Source organism: Lepidothrix coronata, unplaced genomic scaffold, assembly GCF_001604755.1.
Source record: "Lepidothrix coronata isolate B3197 unplaced genomic scaffold, Lepidothrix_coronata-1.0 Scaffold97, whole genome shotgun sequence".
Classification (NCBI taxonomy): domain Eukaryota; kingdom Metazoa; phylum Chordata; class Aves; order Passeriformes; family Pipridae; genus Lepidothrix; species Lepidothrix coronata.
The window spans coordinates 670,890-686,752 of NW_016690277.1; the positions used below are offsets into that span (position 1 = coordinate 670,890).

Here is a 15,863-nt window from a genome sequence, read left to right on the forward strand (position 1 = left end):
GTCGGGGATATTTCAGCATTTCCCCGCCATCTCCAGCGCGGGGTCTGTCTCTGCTAACGCAGAACAGCAGCCACGGCACAGCCACCTCGCCCGCGGGTGCGACAGCCGTGCGTGGCTGCTGTGCCCTCCTCGGGCTGCATCCACGGCACGGCGCATCACTGACCTGCGGGAGCCCCCGGGTCCTTCTCCGCAAAACAGGATGGACTGTTGGCTCTGTTTTGATGAATGCTTGTGAAATGCTGAGGTAAAGGCTGTGCTGTTTACTGAAAGATATAATGGCTGTCAAACATTATTACTTTATGTTTTGCAATATAAAATTAGCGGTGGAATCTGGAATAGGTGGCACATTGGGGAAGCATTTAAAAAATCAGTACGTATTTTCCATTTCATGTGTTTGTGTTTACAGTATGGATTTATAAACACATGCCTGAAGTCTTTGGTGGTTGAAAAGTATGGTGAAGAAACATGGGAAAAATTAAGGTAATGTGTTCCCAATAATTGTAGTGCATTGAAAGAAAACGCTCAGGAATTCAGCACCAGGGGATTATAATTTCCCATATGTAAATGGCAGCTGATGTGTATCTCAACTAATTATTAGAAGTAACTAGCAGGGCAAAAGCAAGAGTTTCTTGCCTTGTAACACTTCATACTCTGATACTAATTTGTCCCAATTAATTTGTCATATCAGATAATTAAAGATGACATTTAGTCTTATAGACAATTTTACAATAGACTCACTAGCTCACTGTGACAATATTGAGAAGTAATTACACTGAAAAGATGCCATCCTTGATATAAAGCCAGTTTAATTCCAGTACTTTCAGAAACACAGCAAAATCATAGAATCACAGATCATCTTGTTCCAACCTCCCCACCATGGACAGGGAAACTTCTACTAGATCAGGTTGCTCAAAGCCCATCCAACCTGTCCATCTCTGGTTTTGTCTTTACTTTATGAACTATATGGTATTTTCCAATATATAAAGATATATAAATGATACTTAAATACATACATATATTGATCTTTGAAGCTAATATAAAAAAACCAAACCACCAGCCACTTTGTGGAGCTGAACAGAAGACGAACTAAGATTCTGGTTGCTCTAGTACCCCACAGTAAGATGCCTGAATCCTTAAAAGAGTTTACTGCTATACCATAACATAAAATAGCAGAAATGGAGGGGTGAACACAACTATTCAACCATTTTAAAGCAATTTAATGAATTTAAAGCAATTTAATTTTAATCTTACATCATTATGGGAAGCAGTGTGTTCCACTGTAACGCTTGAAGGAGATTAAGGAGTGTTCACAGTAAACAGTGCTTAACAAATGCCAGTTGGGTCACCCAAGCATGTTATATTTACAGCACTGCTGAGACAGGACTATTGTCTTCTCTGTTGCAGACTGCAGGCTGGAGTCCAGGATTCTTTCTTGACTTTTGAGGTTTACAAAGATGAGATCACAATGCAGCTTGTCGACAAAGCCTGCAAAGTATTAGGTATGTGTCACCATGCTGCAAAAACAAACTGTCCTGGCTCAGGCCTGACACTGCAGCCCAGGTTTAGTCTCCTGTGCCCTTTGGAATGCCCTCCCTGTGTTGCAAATATTCTGCCTTCGCTCTTAGTCCACCTGACAGCATTTCCAAGCCTTTCTTATTAGGTATCTTTATTTTGCCAGGTGTTCCTGCTGACTTGGTTCTGAGAGAGTTTGGAAAGTATTTCTTTGAATTCTGTAAGCGCTCAGGCTATGACCACATGCTGAGGACACTGGGTGGAAATCTCTATGAGTTCATAGAGAACCTGGATGCATTGCACAGCTACCTGTCCCTTTCTTACCAGGCAAGTCCAAGTAGTGATTGCTGAGCAGGTATGGGTGGACTCTGCCAGAGTTCATAGCACAAGGAACAGCATCTCATAGTGAATAATGAAAAAACACGCTATAACATGTTCTCCTGTGTTCTGAAACAGATTGCTCCAAAATGTTAGGGCAATTTTTGAGTAGTCCTCAAGGTTAGGTATTATTTAGTACATTGGCTCTAATGCATAGCAGATTTTCTTTCACAGGTGGGAATATTTAATTCTCTGTTTTTCAGCTTATTCATATTATTAAGACACGAATACTTTTGTACAAGTGGAATGCATCAGTACTCTTTATCAGAAAAAGATGCTGATGCTTTGGTTTTGTTTGTTTTTTCCTCAGGAAATGAATGCACCATCTTTTAGAGTAGAAAAGAATGAAGATGGGTCAATGCATTTACACTACTATTCAGACAGAAGAGGTCTGTGCCATATTGTACCAGGTAACGAGACAAAATTCAGCTTACAGGTCAGCTGGTAATGCAGTTTATGTACAGAGTAATCATATATTTGCAGATACACTTTGCTCAGATTTCAGAGTCTTTTTTCAGCTAAGGACAGGCCATGGAATTGAAGTCTGGTAGAGTTTAGTCTCCAGACACCTAAATTCAGTATTTCCCTACTGCCTGATCACTCCTAGCTCCCAGTAGCTTCCATCAAAATTTATGACATGACAACCCAGGCCATAAGTGTCCATTCCTGCTACAGAATTCCCCTCCTGGAAGAAAAATTAAAGTTCATGGTGTTTATTGTGTCTAACTGTTTGTTAGTTCTCAGGGACTCATGCTCCATAAATTACAATGAAGAAATTACAGAAATTACAGTTGATTTGAAGACATTCATCCACCCTGTAGGATGTGCAATCTGTAAAACCTGCTCAAAACTCAATCTTCCACCAGCATTACAGGAATCTCCACAGTTGTACTTGTGCAAGGGTTAAACAGCTACAGATCTGTAAGAGGTGATCGTATTCCTTTCTTTCACAGATGATGCTGAATTTAAAAGTTTATCAAAACTTCCCCCTTTATCAAAACTTGTTTCCTATTGAAAGCACAGAACTATTTGGAATTTCAAACAGAGCTTTTGATGTCATTGTCCAGTATTTTGCCTAATGCCTAGGCAGAAATGAGAGAACTGATTGTACATCTGCATGAAAGACATTTCCTTCCTTTCAAAATAAAATATTCTGCAATGACTGAAATAGACTGTATAGAAAAATCTCTCTAGACTCCTTGCATTTTTTGGGTTAATGGGAATTCGTGTTATTGCTCTATGACTACTTGAACACATTCTTCAGATATCCTACTGAGCTGCTTCTAGTGAAAATAAGCATTTGTCCTCAGACAAGGCAAAAAATACAGTAACTTTAAAGCTTACCTCCTGTGTGCATATCCTCATCATGGTGGTGCTAGTAAGAACGACATACATTGCTTTCTTCTTCCAGAGTCCTTTCAAAAAGCGATTTCTGATGCAGTGAAATTCCACCATGGACCCCCTAAAAGGGAGAATGAATAGGGTTTGTTCTTGGCAATACCTTGTCTTTTGTTTCCCCTTCAGGAATCATTGGTGCAGCAGCCCTGGATTTTTTTAACATTGAGATTTCAATGAAAATAGTCAATCAAACAGAAGAAGAGGAAAGAACTGGGAAAAAAGAACATATTGTTTTTCTTGTCACTCAAAACCCTGTATTTCCATGCAAGGAAAGAAATGAAATTTCTTCCTCACCTCGATGTCTTGTTGACTCTGAAAAACAAAGTGAGAGCCAACTGAATAAAGAGGTATTTTAATGTTCATTATCAATATATTGTTAAAATATATTTAAAATGAAAATTTAATTTCCCTTTGTATTTATTTCAACAGGACCTTGAAAAAGCCAAGAATACAGTGGGAGACAGAGGAAACTCTGTCTGTCCTGTTAAGAAAAGTCACTGGAAAACATTAAGAGGAATAATTGCATTAGGAAAAGGTGAGAAATTGTTCAGAGGGAACTTGTCATCATTTCTGAGTCTCTTCAGTAAGAAAGTCAGTAAGCCTCCCTATCCCCACCCACCCATCCACTTGGAAGTTACCATTTATATTTCCTCTGTGAATTTTCAAAATGTTTCTGGTTAAGTTTCTTTCTGTTAGACATTGATAATCACAGGAAAATTGAAGATAATAAGCATGCTTAGTAATGACAGATACTTAAATGGAATATGACTGTCACTCTTGTCTCTTAAACAGGGCTTTCATCTAAAAAGTATTCTTCTATAAAATGTCATTGTGTGGTGCATTTGATTCTTCCTTTTCATGTCACTTGATTTAAAGATGATGAATTTAAAAACATGTTTTTAATGTGGTAGATGCTACTCCTTTCCAAAATTATCAACTGTAGTAAATTCTGAAAGCCAAATTACTTCCTCCTACCAAAAATCTACTGCTAATCTGGTAATCTCTGTTCATACCTTTATATACTAGAAGTTTATATATATTCATAAAGGGAAAGGATTTTTTCAGTTTGGATCTTCTGATTCCCCAGAAGGAGTGAGAATCCAGCTCAGTATTGCCAAGCTGTCTAGATTCCGGGAGGAGTGAAAAATGGTATCATCTGGTGCAGTGTCACATGCATTACAAGGGCAGATATATTGAGTAAGAAATTAATATATATTTAAAATAAAATTTTAGAATAGCATTATTACTAAAAAAAAAAAAAAATCCTTTAACTATGTATGTGAGAGTTATCAAGAGGCAGACTTTGATAAATGAAAAACTCACATTGACTTCCCCAAAGCAGTAAGACGTCTAAAAGCTGGGTTCTAAATTTATAATATTTTGCACCAGTCTCCTGAATGACTTGAGAATTATTTTCAGCAGAATTTACTAGAGTAACTGTCATAGCCACCTTCTGGGGGAAAGAGAGCACTTGAAATAATCATCCTGTTGATTTTTGTGGGTTACTGGAGAATCCAAGTTTATGCTGTGAAGTTCAAAGGTTTTGGTGCTTCATTCAAAAGATGAACCCATTTGATTATTTTACCCATTGTATTCCTTTTGCAAAAGTATCTACTAGTAAGCACAATCTACTCTGTAGATTTGTCACCATTTTGAAAAAAATCTCAGGGTAAGTAAAATAGAAACCAAACAGTGATTTTGTCTCTGTGCTATGGACTCGAGCTCATTGTATGGGAGACTAAAACCCAGATTATGCTGGTTTTTTTCTCTGTAAGTGTTCCTTAGTAGCTAGCAAAGTGTATTAAGTCCGTTTCCATGCACATTTTTGTGAGATATAGCTGTGTTATATTGCTATGGCATCTGCAAACTCATAAAGCAGCAACATCTACAGTTGTTCATCTATTCTTATTTTTTCCACATAATTTGATGCATCTAGTGCTCTGTGCTTTTTGTGTGGTTAAGTTTTAAACTCTTAGCCAGTTCAGATTAGTTGCTACTCAGATGTGGATTGAACTGCAGAGCATTTAGCACAGATGTGTGTGCATTTCTGGCCCCACACACTGCTCGCTTTGTCTTCACTCATTATGATACAGGGTCCTGTCTCACTGAGCTCTAAAAAGTAAAGCAGTGCAGCCTGATTAAAAAATACACATTTATCTTGTCACAGGTAAGCTCCTCAGAGGATTTGATCCTGTTTATCCCAAGAGCCTCTGGATTGACACAAAAACATTTTGCAATGGACTTCCTTTCCATATGGTTTTTGACAAAGAGGTAGGACAAGCATGTGATAAAGGCCTTTAGTGTGCATAAACCAAATAGTAATTTCCCTCTGTTCTGACTGTCCTAGAGCGCACTGCTGTGTGTGCTCTGCGTGCAGTGTACACTCATTTGTAGGATTTGCAGAAGAACACTGTACAGAGACATGCAATAAGCATAACAGCTGGATCTGGATCATTTCAGATAGGAATCTCCTTTGACTTTACTGAGTTTACCATCTCTGAAACAGCTACGGATATATCAACAAGGTTTATTGCAGCAGTCTGTCTGTTACCAAATACTGGGAAAACCCAGCTACCTACTAAGTCGAGCAGTGTGCAACTTCATTTAGAACCAAAAATCCCTTTACCTTCTAGGGGAGGATTGAGTCTCCTCTCCTGTGCACACATACTGTGCCACGCCTCGGCAGGGCTTCCTGTGGCGGGTTTCCAATTAGCCTGGGTTCCCACCAAGCTACAGTTCCTCTTGCTCCCAGCTCTGTGGAGAGAACATTTGCTTCAAACAGAAGCAAAGAGAGGAGAAGGTGAGGCTGGGACAGCAGAAGAAAATAGCCCCTCAGGGAACATGTTTTGGCATCATGCTGATAGAGATTCCAGAGCACATAATCTGCTTCCTGCCACTGCCCACATTAGACAAAATTCAGACTCTTAAACCTTTCAAGATGTCTGGTCTGCATAATTTAAATAAAATTACTAATGTGCAAAGATGGAAAGCCCTATACCTGTTATTGGTGGCTAGGTCAGAGCTTCAATAACTGCTGACGAGCAGTGCAGTACATTTCTGCAGAAATTAAGAGCTCATGTATGGTCAACAGGCTAAAAGAGAACAACTAAACATTTACACACCAATGGTTAAGAGAAAGTAGCCCATGGCATCCATTAGAAGATCAATATTTGCCAAGGTGTTTTGGTGTCTTGCTATAAAGGACGTTAATTGAGACCTTTGTAGTAATACACTAACAAGGTAGAAACTTTGCTCAGAAACAAGCCATGTGCTATAGCAAGGCTAAGTGTGTGTGCATGTATAAGCAGTGATCAGCTGTAGCTTGGTCTGAACCCAACAAGACATGAATTATAACACATGGTCCATATTTTCTTTTTAAGCTCAGAGTGAAGCAAGCTGGGGTGAGCATTCAAAAGATCGTACCTGGCGTTCAGACCATGGGCATCTCCTTGGATCAGTACTTCAGGATCGTTCACCCAGAAGTACCCTTCACCATCTCCAGCATTCAGAAATTCATCAACAGCCAATTTGTTTTCCAGACTAGAAGAGAGATGATGCCAGAGTCATGGAAGCAACGGCCAATGCTAGAGCTGAGAGGTATTTTGCTGTTGTCAATGCATAAGTGTTCATATTAAATCAGGAATTATGCTGAGTTGAACTGTTGTCTCTCTGTGTACTCCTGACCTCACATAAGTCCTATAAATAGCCTTTGGGCAGTGAGGAGATTAGATGATTCTGTTTAGAGAAACAGTAGATGCTTGTAGACAAATTCTGCTATTACCTCACCAGATTTTCAAGGGTTTCGGTCAGAAACAACAACTCTGCTCCCATTTGAAGGGCTTAGAAATATGGCGTTTTTCTAATGCTGCAAAACCCACATGTGAATACATGATTAGTTCTTAATTTATGCCTTTGAGGGGGGTTATTTGCTACTGGCTGGGTTTCAAATGTGGATAAAAATAGATTAGTTAGCTGTGCTTTTATTTTTTGTAGTCACATTTTCAGATTCCGATTTCTATCTTCACACACACCCCCAATGTCATGTAAGAGTTTAGCAGTTAAAATTATCTTAGCAAAAAAGGTAATGTATTTGCTTTATTTTTGCTGAGAGGACTGAGTATGGAATGATCCTTTGCTTTGTGTAATTAACTATAATGACGTTTGGTTTAAGTGTTCTGTGACCTCAATTTTGCTTCTCTGAACTATGTAATATGTCCTAATTTTCCCTTATCTCCTTTCACCTTTACATAACGAGTGTCAAATCTGGTATTCCTGAGAGTCAGAAAAAAAATTAAGAGTTTAGGGAGATCTTGAAAAAACTGATGCTACCAAAACAAGGAACTTTACTGGACACAATTGTACTTTCTCTTATGCTGCAGGGGGTTAATTCACATGGTATCTCTGATGTTTCAATCCTCTTAGTTTTCAAGCTGTTCATCCAGTTGCCCTGGGGATGAGGTGAGAGAGAAAGAAAGATATAGGAATTCCTAGATTGCTGTTCAGAAACCAGTGATACTTATGAAGAATAAATATACTTATAAAGAATAATAATAATAAAAATATTTCAAAATCAAAATCATAAATCTCAACAAAGAAACCCCTACAAAAACTCGATCCCCCACCAAAAATCCCTTCTATCTTTCAGGCGTTTTTGTAACTGCTTATTTAGGTTATGATAGTGACTGAAAGCTCCAGCTTCCAGGAAGGAAAGTGCCATTGACTTAACTGGGGCAAAAACTACCCACCATGAGATCAAATTTCAAATGTTTCACTTAGTCACTGTGAGTCTCAGTTCCCTTGTGTGTGATTCTGACTGACTGGCTTCAGCAACAGCTCAAGAACTGGGAGGAGAGGAGAGCAGAGCAGAGGGAGAGGAGAAATGTTGTGATCACTGGGGTTCCTCATGAAGAGGAGGGACCTGGAGCACGGTTGGACTCTGCCTAGCAGTTGCAATGAGGGAGTGACTGCTTCCTGGGTCCTGGCATTTTGTTACTTGCATAGCATAGCTCCTCTGAACAAGTCCACCTCTAATTCCAGGAAACAAGTTTCTGTGATGATCCAGACCCTACAAAACCCCACTGTCCTTAGAACTCATCCCTAAAATTAACACCAGTAATGCTGAGCGTCACGTGACAGTCCACGCTGCTGAAAGCTCTTACCATGGCTTGTCTCCACCAGGGCAGATGATGTGGATGGAGTCCCTGCAGTGCATGCTCTATCTCTGCTCGCCTTTGCTTCGCACTTTGCACGAGCTGGAGGAGCGACAGATGCACATTGCAGACATTGCACCTCACGACGTGACCAGGGATTTGATTCTTCTCAATCAGCAGCGGCTGGCAGAGATGGAGCTCTCTAACCAGCTGGAGAGGAAGAAGGAGGAACTGCGGATACTGTCAAAGCACCTGGAGGAGGAGAAGAAGAAGACTGAAGCTCTGCTCTATGCTATGCTTCCCCAGCACGTGGCCAACCAGCTGAAAGAGGGGAAGCGAGTTGAGGCAGGTGAATGAACAGGATGCATTTGTGGTGTGTAATTCATGGGTCAGGAGATGGTGACAGAGACACTGGCACAGCCCCTTTGCCACTGCTGTGGAGCACATTCTCTACTTGGTGACATTCATAGGTAGAAGGAGGACCACAGATCCTTAATCTTGCTGATAATGAAAAGATAGACTATTCTTTCAAAGAAAGCTTTGGAAACTATTTGCCAGATTTTTTTCCTTAGGAGGTGAAAGGTGATAGCAGCTGCCCATTCAGTGAACAAAATTCAGTGTTTCAACAGTAATCCAAGATTTTGTTTTCAACATGGATATACAGGGAAACGAGGGCTCAGAAATAAAAGGAATAAAGAAATTGGTCTTTCCTAGAAAATTCTCTAAGTTCCCCTATGCTATCTATAAACATAGAATCATAATGATTCCCATTGTTATTAAGGATAGCAAGAATATGCCTAAATTCCCTTTAGTAAGCACATACAGGGAGCTAGAGGTAAAGAGCTAAGTATGTCCTGTATGTGATATATTCAAATGCCTGGCTTGTTTGAGGTGTGTAATGATTCTTATATTTGATATACTCTTATATCAACATTTCTCCATCTCAGAACACTTGTATGAGTATTACAGCTGATAGGTCGTGTCTTAAAAGAATGACCTTTGCAAACAAGTCTCAAACAGATGATATGATTGTCCAGCCATTACAAGTACTTACCACAGGTCTTTCTGCTCACAGGAGAGTTCCAGGAGTGCACTATATTGTTCAGTGACGTTGTGACCTTCACCAACATCTGTGCCCAATGTGAGCCTATTCAGATAGTTCTCATGTTAAATTCAATGTACCTGCGATTTGACAGACTGACCACGGTGCATGACGTGTACAAGGTATGTACGGACTGATAAAGGCTGTAGAAATAGTCTGGGGAAAAAATTTTTGTTGTTTTGGTTTTTTTTGTTTTTAAATGCAATTAAGTCCTCTTCACCCTGGCATGGTTTTTTATAAACCATAAAATACTGCCTATTTGTAGTGGCCTCACAAACTAAAAACCAGAATGGCTGTTCTTTCATACATCTCTCTCTCCCACCTTTCTCAAATGCCTATCCAACATGACAGGATATCCTGGCTTATGGACTAATTTGAATAATTTTCTTAGTTCCTTTATTCCAACCTGTTGTAAATAGGTCACTATATCATCAAGTGTCTCCTTTGGTGGAGAAATATAAAATTATACACAATACCCAGATAATACCTAGACCCTTTTTTTTTTTTAATTTCATGGAGAACTTCAGCAGTGATATCGTTCTCCTGCTGACCCCAAAGAGCACCAACTAGATCTAGACTATAATACACCTGTGGTCTCCAAACCATGCTGGAAGGATCAGAGCCCTGGTTGACCTAAATTATCAGAGTTATTAGCATCTCCAGAATTACCCAGATTTGATGAGCTGAAGAGCAGGTCCTAAGTTTCTGTCTGTCCCAAGTACATTAAATATTTAGGAAGGCAGAAATAGTAAAGGGTGAAATCCAAATCTAATTCATTCCTTGTTCAGACAAGGCACGCAGGTCATCCCACCATAAATTGTACTGGGAAATCAGAGGCATTTCTGCCTCAGCAAGGAAATTGTATTCAATAATTGAAGCATCCAGGATATGGCCCACAGATTTGAGGATAAATTAGCATCGTATTCTGTCTAAATCATCCATCATGAGTAAATGATCTGTCACTATAATAATCTCCTTTTGATGCCTGTATATAACTCCTATTAATATTGAAGGAGGTTACCAGGGTACAGAGGGGGAAGACAAGATTACTATTACAGGGAATTGAGAAATGGAATAGTGAAATTGATTTAAGAAACTTGGCCCAAGCTTATAAACATCTGAAGTTATGAATAAATCTTCTTAAATTAAATCTCCTGTTACAGCTGAAAAATAATTAGGGTATCTATTTGCATTAGTAGCTTTTTACAGTTGTTTTTAATTTGTTACAGAAAATTACTGTGGGTTTGGCTATCTTATAGAAGGCATGGAGAGGAACACATTCTTTGAGACTGATGTAGTGAACAGTTTTAAGTCATTAGGTTAGTGAACAAACCCAAATATTAAATTATGTTTCCACTGTCCTATTGATGTTCTTTTTTAAGAAATCCAGTTAGTCTAATCTAAAAGTTCTCTCATTTACTGATGGTAAATGTGACAGTGAAGTCTCATAAGAGCAGTTTAGAAAATTTCCTTACCGTGTAACAGTCTTCTGCAGTGAATTTTAAACATTTGAGAATTCTCTGTTTCAAACAGGCCTGTCCTATTCCCAGCAAAAATTCTGATACAGAGACAAAATCTGAAGTGTTTCTCAGGTCCTTTATCATGCACTTCAAGGAGACTGGATGCCTGAAGGAGGATGAACACTTCAACATTTGTCTTGCAGGCTGCAGCTGTTGTTGGAAAACAGCTGGCTGTAAGGAAGGATGCTTCCAAACTGCTTAGCTCACACTGCATTCTCTGACATCCTGGAGTTTGGAGGTTCCTTAAGTTCATATGAACCCCTTAATCATCAGTGAATAGTCTCCCTTGCTTTATTGTGACTTTAAAAAAACAAATCTCTTTTAAATAAGAAATATGCTTTCAGCACTAAATGTGAATTAGAGCTAATTAATAGCATTAATCTATCAGATAACCTGGCTCAGGAGTCTGTGCCTGGGGATAGCCCTCTGCATATAGATCTGTCCTGGGTAAGAGGAAGGCAAACAGTCTGACACTTGCACAGCAACCCTTACTCCTTAGGGTCTCTCTCACTGATATCTAAAGTTGGTCAAGTAAACAGGGACACAGTGCAGTGAAATTTTTAGTGTGGAGTGAAGGAGAGGATCTCTGTCACAAGGAAACTCACCTGTGCTAAAGCTTTTCAGTGATTGAAACATCTTTTAGGAGAAGGGGGGAGTTGGTGCAGACTCTAGCAGCAAAACACTAACCTGAGCAAGATGTACATGGCATGCTCACGTGCTTGTCCCTCTCAATTAAAGGTGGAGACAATTGGAGATGCCTATATGGTGGTAGGTGGGGTCCCTGTGCCTGTTCCCACTCACGCTGAGCGAGTTGCTAATTTTGCCTTGGGGATGATAATTGCAGCTAAAGGAGTACAGAACCCAGTTTCTGGAAATCCTATCCAAGTAAGTCATTAATGCAATGATGCATGTGTGTCTGTCTGCTTTTTGGGTTGGGCTTCTAGTTAATGTATTGCAGCAGGACCTCAAAGAGCTGCTTCTGACTCCTCTGTGACTTTGAACGAGGCCCACACGGGTACATTTTCCATGAGGAGCCTCTCCGTGTGGAAATTTGATATCTTACTGGTGTCCAGTGTTGTCTTGAGATGAACTTTTAGGTGGCTGAATAGCATTAAGAAAGATGTTAAACCACAAGTGACGTTTTTGGGGGGTGTTTTATGTCTTTGTAAAGATTCGAGTTGGGATCCATACAGGTCCTGTCTTGGCTGGAGTTGTTGGAGAAAAGATGCCTCGTTATTGCTTGTTTGGAGACACAGTGAATATTGCTTCCCGGATGGAGAGCCACGGTGTGCCCAGTAAAATACATCTGAGCTCCAGTGCCTATCAGTGAGTAACTGTGATGGAAACTTTACCTGTTAAAATCGGTGCTAAAAACCATTGCTTTGACAGCTGCAGTGTAGATGGTACTGCCTTAGTCACCAATTTAAGCAGGTTATAAAGGAAAAGCAATGCTTGTAAAGAGTTTTATTTGTTCTGATTATTCCAATCGTACTTATATGCGGAGACAGAAATTTGAGAGTCTCCATCCTAGAGAGCAAAATATTAAAAAAAATAATTGTGATAACTTAGTTGGAAGTCCTTATAAAGCGATGTAGATGCTAGAAAAGCAGAACATTTAGAACATTTAATAATAAAAGCTTTAAAATCTCTCTAATTGAGCACAATAATTTGTAGAGAAACAGTTTTATTTACACTTACCAAGGATTAACTGCATAAACAACTATCCTCTTCATGCTGTGAGTAATTTACTTTCCTGAAACTCATGTTAGTAAAAATTAAATTTTCAAGAATTTTATGTATGTGTAAAATCTGTATGCAAGAGGGAGAAGCAAAGACAAAGGAAGGAGTACAACAACATTGTCTCAGGATATCACAGGAATAATATTGGGAAAGTGAGAGCTTAACTAGCATTGAAATGGGCAAGGAAAGTTCAAAGGCAGTCAGGGGAGCTTCTGCTGTGTTAGCAGAGAAGTGTAAATGGAAATGTGGACCTGCTGTGGCAGGTGATTTAGAGACAGTGCCCTGAAGAAAAGCTGAGTTACTCAAGGCCTGTCTTGCCTCAGTAGTCACTGATGAGGTCTTCAAGGTCCCTGCACCAAGAGTCAGGGTTCAAGGAGTAGGTGAAGTACCAATATTGGAAGAGGATCAGATCAGGGGTCTTTTGAGAAATCTCAGTCTTTGGAAAGGTATGGGAGCAGATGGGATGTGAGGTAATGAGAGAGCTGGGTGATGGCACTGCAGTGCTGCTGACTGTCACCTTTGGAAGGTCAAGACTGTCAGCTGAAGAAAGACAGATGTTACAGCTCTGTGGAAAAATGGCAAGGAGGACAGGGTGTGAAACTATAGCTGATCATGCTCGTGTCAGTCCCAGTGAAAATAAAGTCCTCTTCAATCCATTTTTGGACACATGAAGGATGCAATTGGGAGTAGCAAGTCTGTATGTAAAATGAAGTAAATCATGCTTGACAGACCTGATTGCCTTCTCTGATGAAACGACTGGAGATAATTCTGTCTAGCTGGTATTGGCTGCCTCAGTCCTTAATTTCTGGTCAATAAGAACCCTCCACCACTCTGAAGTATTTGGCTTTGTGATCCATTGATTTTTGATCAGGTCGTATATGTTAATATATAAAACCACAGCAGGCCTGAATAAACAGTTGAAACAAACCCTCAGTTGTTCACAAATCAAGACTGTTTTTTCCAAACTGTTGTGATTTCATTACTTAGCTCTTTTAAAATATCAATATTATTTTTGCTAAACTTGAATTTTCATGTGTCATTTTGTTTCTGATACTATAGGTGCCTAAAATACAAGAATTTCGAGATTACTGAGAGAGGAGAAATAGAAGTAAAAGGCAAAGGGAAAATGCATACATACTTCCTCATTAGAAATAAAACTGCAACTGAGAATGAGATTATGGGAAGGCCAATGAAAGACTTAGATTCTGGCCATGAATCTGTTCAATCTTTTCAAGAAGGCAGGACTGAAACAATACCAAGTTCTCATCAGCCAGGTAGGATCAACTTCACGTATCTTTTCCTCCTTGACCAAATGAATGTTAATACAACACAATTAAATGCCCTTTTCTGTTCTTCTTTCAGTTACTCAGACTCAGCCAGAGAAGGACCAGACCCCAACTATTGCAATGAAGTATGTTGATGGCCCCACAGATGCCCAAAACAGCCTCCAAAGAAGAAATCAAAGGAAAATTGCAGATTTAACAGGTAGTTATTTAGTTATCATTTCAGAGACAACAGAACTAGGAAGTAACTGAGGCTTAATCTTGCAGGTTCTTTATATTCCTTTTCTGAATAACCATTGTTGTAACTCAAGCCAGAAATTCATGTCAACATATACACGCTGGTGAAACTAAACCCTTCTGCACACTGTTTAGGGTCAAACAGATTTCACCTTTGGAGCAATCCCAGGTGTTAATTGTGCACTAGGGAGAAAGAAGCTGACAGTGCTGTAAAACCCCAGAGCCCTTCTGGCAGTGCAAATAGAACAGATACATGTTAGACAGCTCTTCACATGGGCAGACCCAATTGTTCATGTACATATCTTTTCCTAGAAAACATGTAGTTATGGGGAAGCTTATCGAGTCAAGCCTGAGAAAGAGTGACCTCAGTCCTCAGGCCAGTCTCCTGCAGGAGTTGCAAGGATTTATTCCCATGCTCATGTTCTGTGACCAAAGTTTATCTCCTTTGAAGTAGCTGATACTGAGAGATAACAGATTTGATGCCATAACAGCCTAATCTAATGCAGCAAGTCTTGTAGTCCTATTTATGTGTTTTGTGGATTTTATACAGACTAAATATGTTGTCACTAATTACTAGAAAATATTTTACTCCTTTCCCTCCCACCTGCTTAGGCACGGTAGTTAATCTAGTATATGATGTGCTGACAAACAGAAACCTCTATGGTCATTAAAAACTCACACTGCAGGAGTGTTTCCTTTCAGGCAAAACTTGTGATTCCAAAAGCGATGGGAGTCTCCATGGCAACCAGCATGCAGATGATGGTCCCCGTCCTCTAAACCAGGGAAGAGTCAAAGTTGCTGCTGAAGAGCCACAGAACAGAAATGTTCGCTCTAATTTTTGCACTTTACTCTAAGTTTTTTAGTTTTACATTAAACAGAAAAAATTATTATGATTTTCTGCATTTTGCTGTTGTGGGACTGTTTTTCTTATATCAAGCACCACGTGATTTTGTAAAAAAAAAAAAAAAAGAAAAAAAAGAACATTTCATCACAGTTTTCAGTAAAAATAAAACAGTGGAGGTTATTTTTTTTAAACAATCTACACGTGCTGTATAATACTCCCACTGGAGAAGGAAACCCTTGCAAGATGCTTTGAAGATGTATTTTTCAGCTTCTGCCATGTCTTTGAATATCCCCGTGTAAAAAGCACTTTTTGGTATCTGATGCAGCAATCGAGAAAGAGGTGACTCATCCAGCTAGAAATATTCCTACTCAAATGAGCACTTGCCATAAAGGAAACATTCCCTGAAGTGACCATCTGGCTTGACTTCAGCACAGCCAACAACTTCCCCGTGGAAGGTTAGCAGAGTTTGATCTGCGTTTTAACTGTGATAACAGCTTAATCTCTTAACAGGTCTTTTGCTGGGCAAAGGAATTATGCAGCAGAAGTGCAGAATAGATCTAATACAACCTGTATTTTTGCATCCTGAAAGGAAAATAGCATGTACTTGATAGCACTCAACAGTAAAAAAAGCATCTGTGACCTTTGAACCAGCCGTCCATGTGTAGGTGGGCGCAGAAGGACGTGTAAATGGTGGAGTTA

At 39.5% G+C, this 15,863-nt stretch overlaps 1 protein-coding gene and 1 long non-coding RNA gene across 4 annotated transcripts; one reads left to right on the forward strand and one right to left on the reverse strand.

Annotated features, from left to right (window-relative positions):
- Positions 1 to 388: 388 nt before the first annotated feature.
- Positions 389 to 15,264, forward strand: LOC108500974 (guanylate cyclase soluble subunit beta-2-like). Of its 2 annotated transcripts, XM_017822427.1 has the most exons (15): positions 389 to 480; positions 1,405 to 1,499; positions 1,679 to 1,839; positions 2,201 to 2,300; positions 3,415 to 3,635; positions 3,718 to 3,823; positions 5,456 to 5,559; positions 6,669 to 6,885; positions 8,467 to 8,787; positions 9,514 to 9,662; positions 11,799 to 11,945; positions 12,232 to 12,386; positions 13,860 to 14,074; positions 14,163 to 14,285; positions 15,023 to 15,264. In XM_017822427.1, exons 1-15 carry the CDS (start codon positions 389 to 391, stop codon positions 15,172 to 15,174), a joined length of 2,358 nt encoding a protein of 785 aa, XP_017677916.1. In that variant the 3' UTR covers positions 15,175 to 15,264. The 2 variants fall into 2 exon arrangements, with proteins under 2 accessions (XP_017677916.1, XP_017677915.1); XM_017822426.1 differs by lacking the exons at positions 389 to 480; positions 1,679 to 1,839 and having other exon boundaries at positions 1,432 to 1,499.
- On the reverse strand, positions 782 to 8,534 carry LOC108500976. Of its 2 annotated transcripts, XR_001876104.1 has the most exons (7): positions 8,448 to 8,534; positions 7,651 to 7,735; positions 7,530 to 7,560; positions 6,712 to 6,828; positions 5,915 to 6,060; positions 3,235 to 3,352; positions 782 to 1,485 (listed from the first exon to the last, which is right to left on the reverse strand). It is a non-coding gene; the product is annotated as an uncharacterized LOC108500976 (long non-coding RNA). The 2 variants fall into 2 exon arrangements; XR_001876105.1 differs by lacking the exon at positions 7,651 to 7,735 and having other exon boundaries at positions 8,448 to 8,508.
- Positions 15,265 to 15,863: the final 599 nt, after the last annotated feature.

Coding starts and splice junctions, on each gene's coding strand:
- LOC108500974 (XM_017822427.1), top strand. CDS start 389: ATGTGTTTGTGTTTACAGTATGGATTTATAAACACATGCCTGAAGTCT. Junction 3,636..3,717: donor AGAGCCAACTGAATAAAGAG/GTATTTTAATGT, acceptor TTATTTCAACAG/GACCTTGAAAAAGCCAAGAA. Junction 11,946..12,231: donor TTTCTGGAAATCCTATCCAA/GTAAGTCATTAA, acceptor GTCTTTGTAAAG/ATTCGAGTTGGGATCCATAC.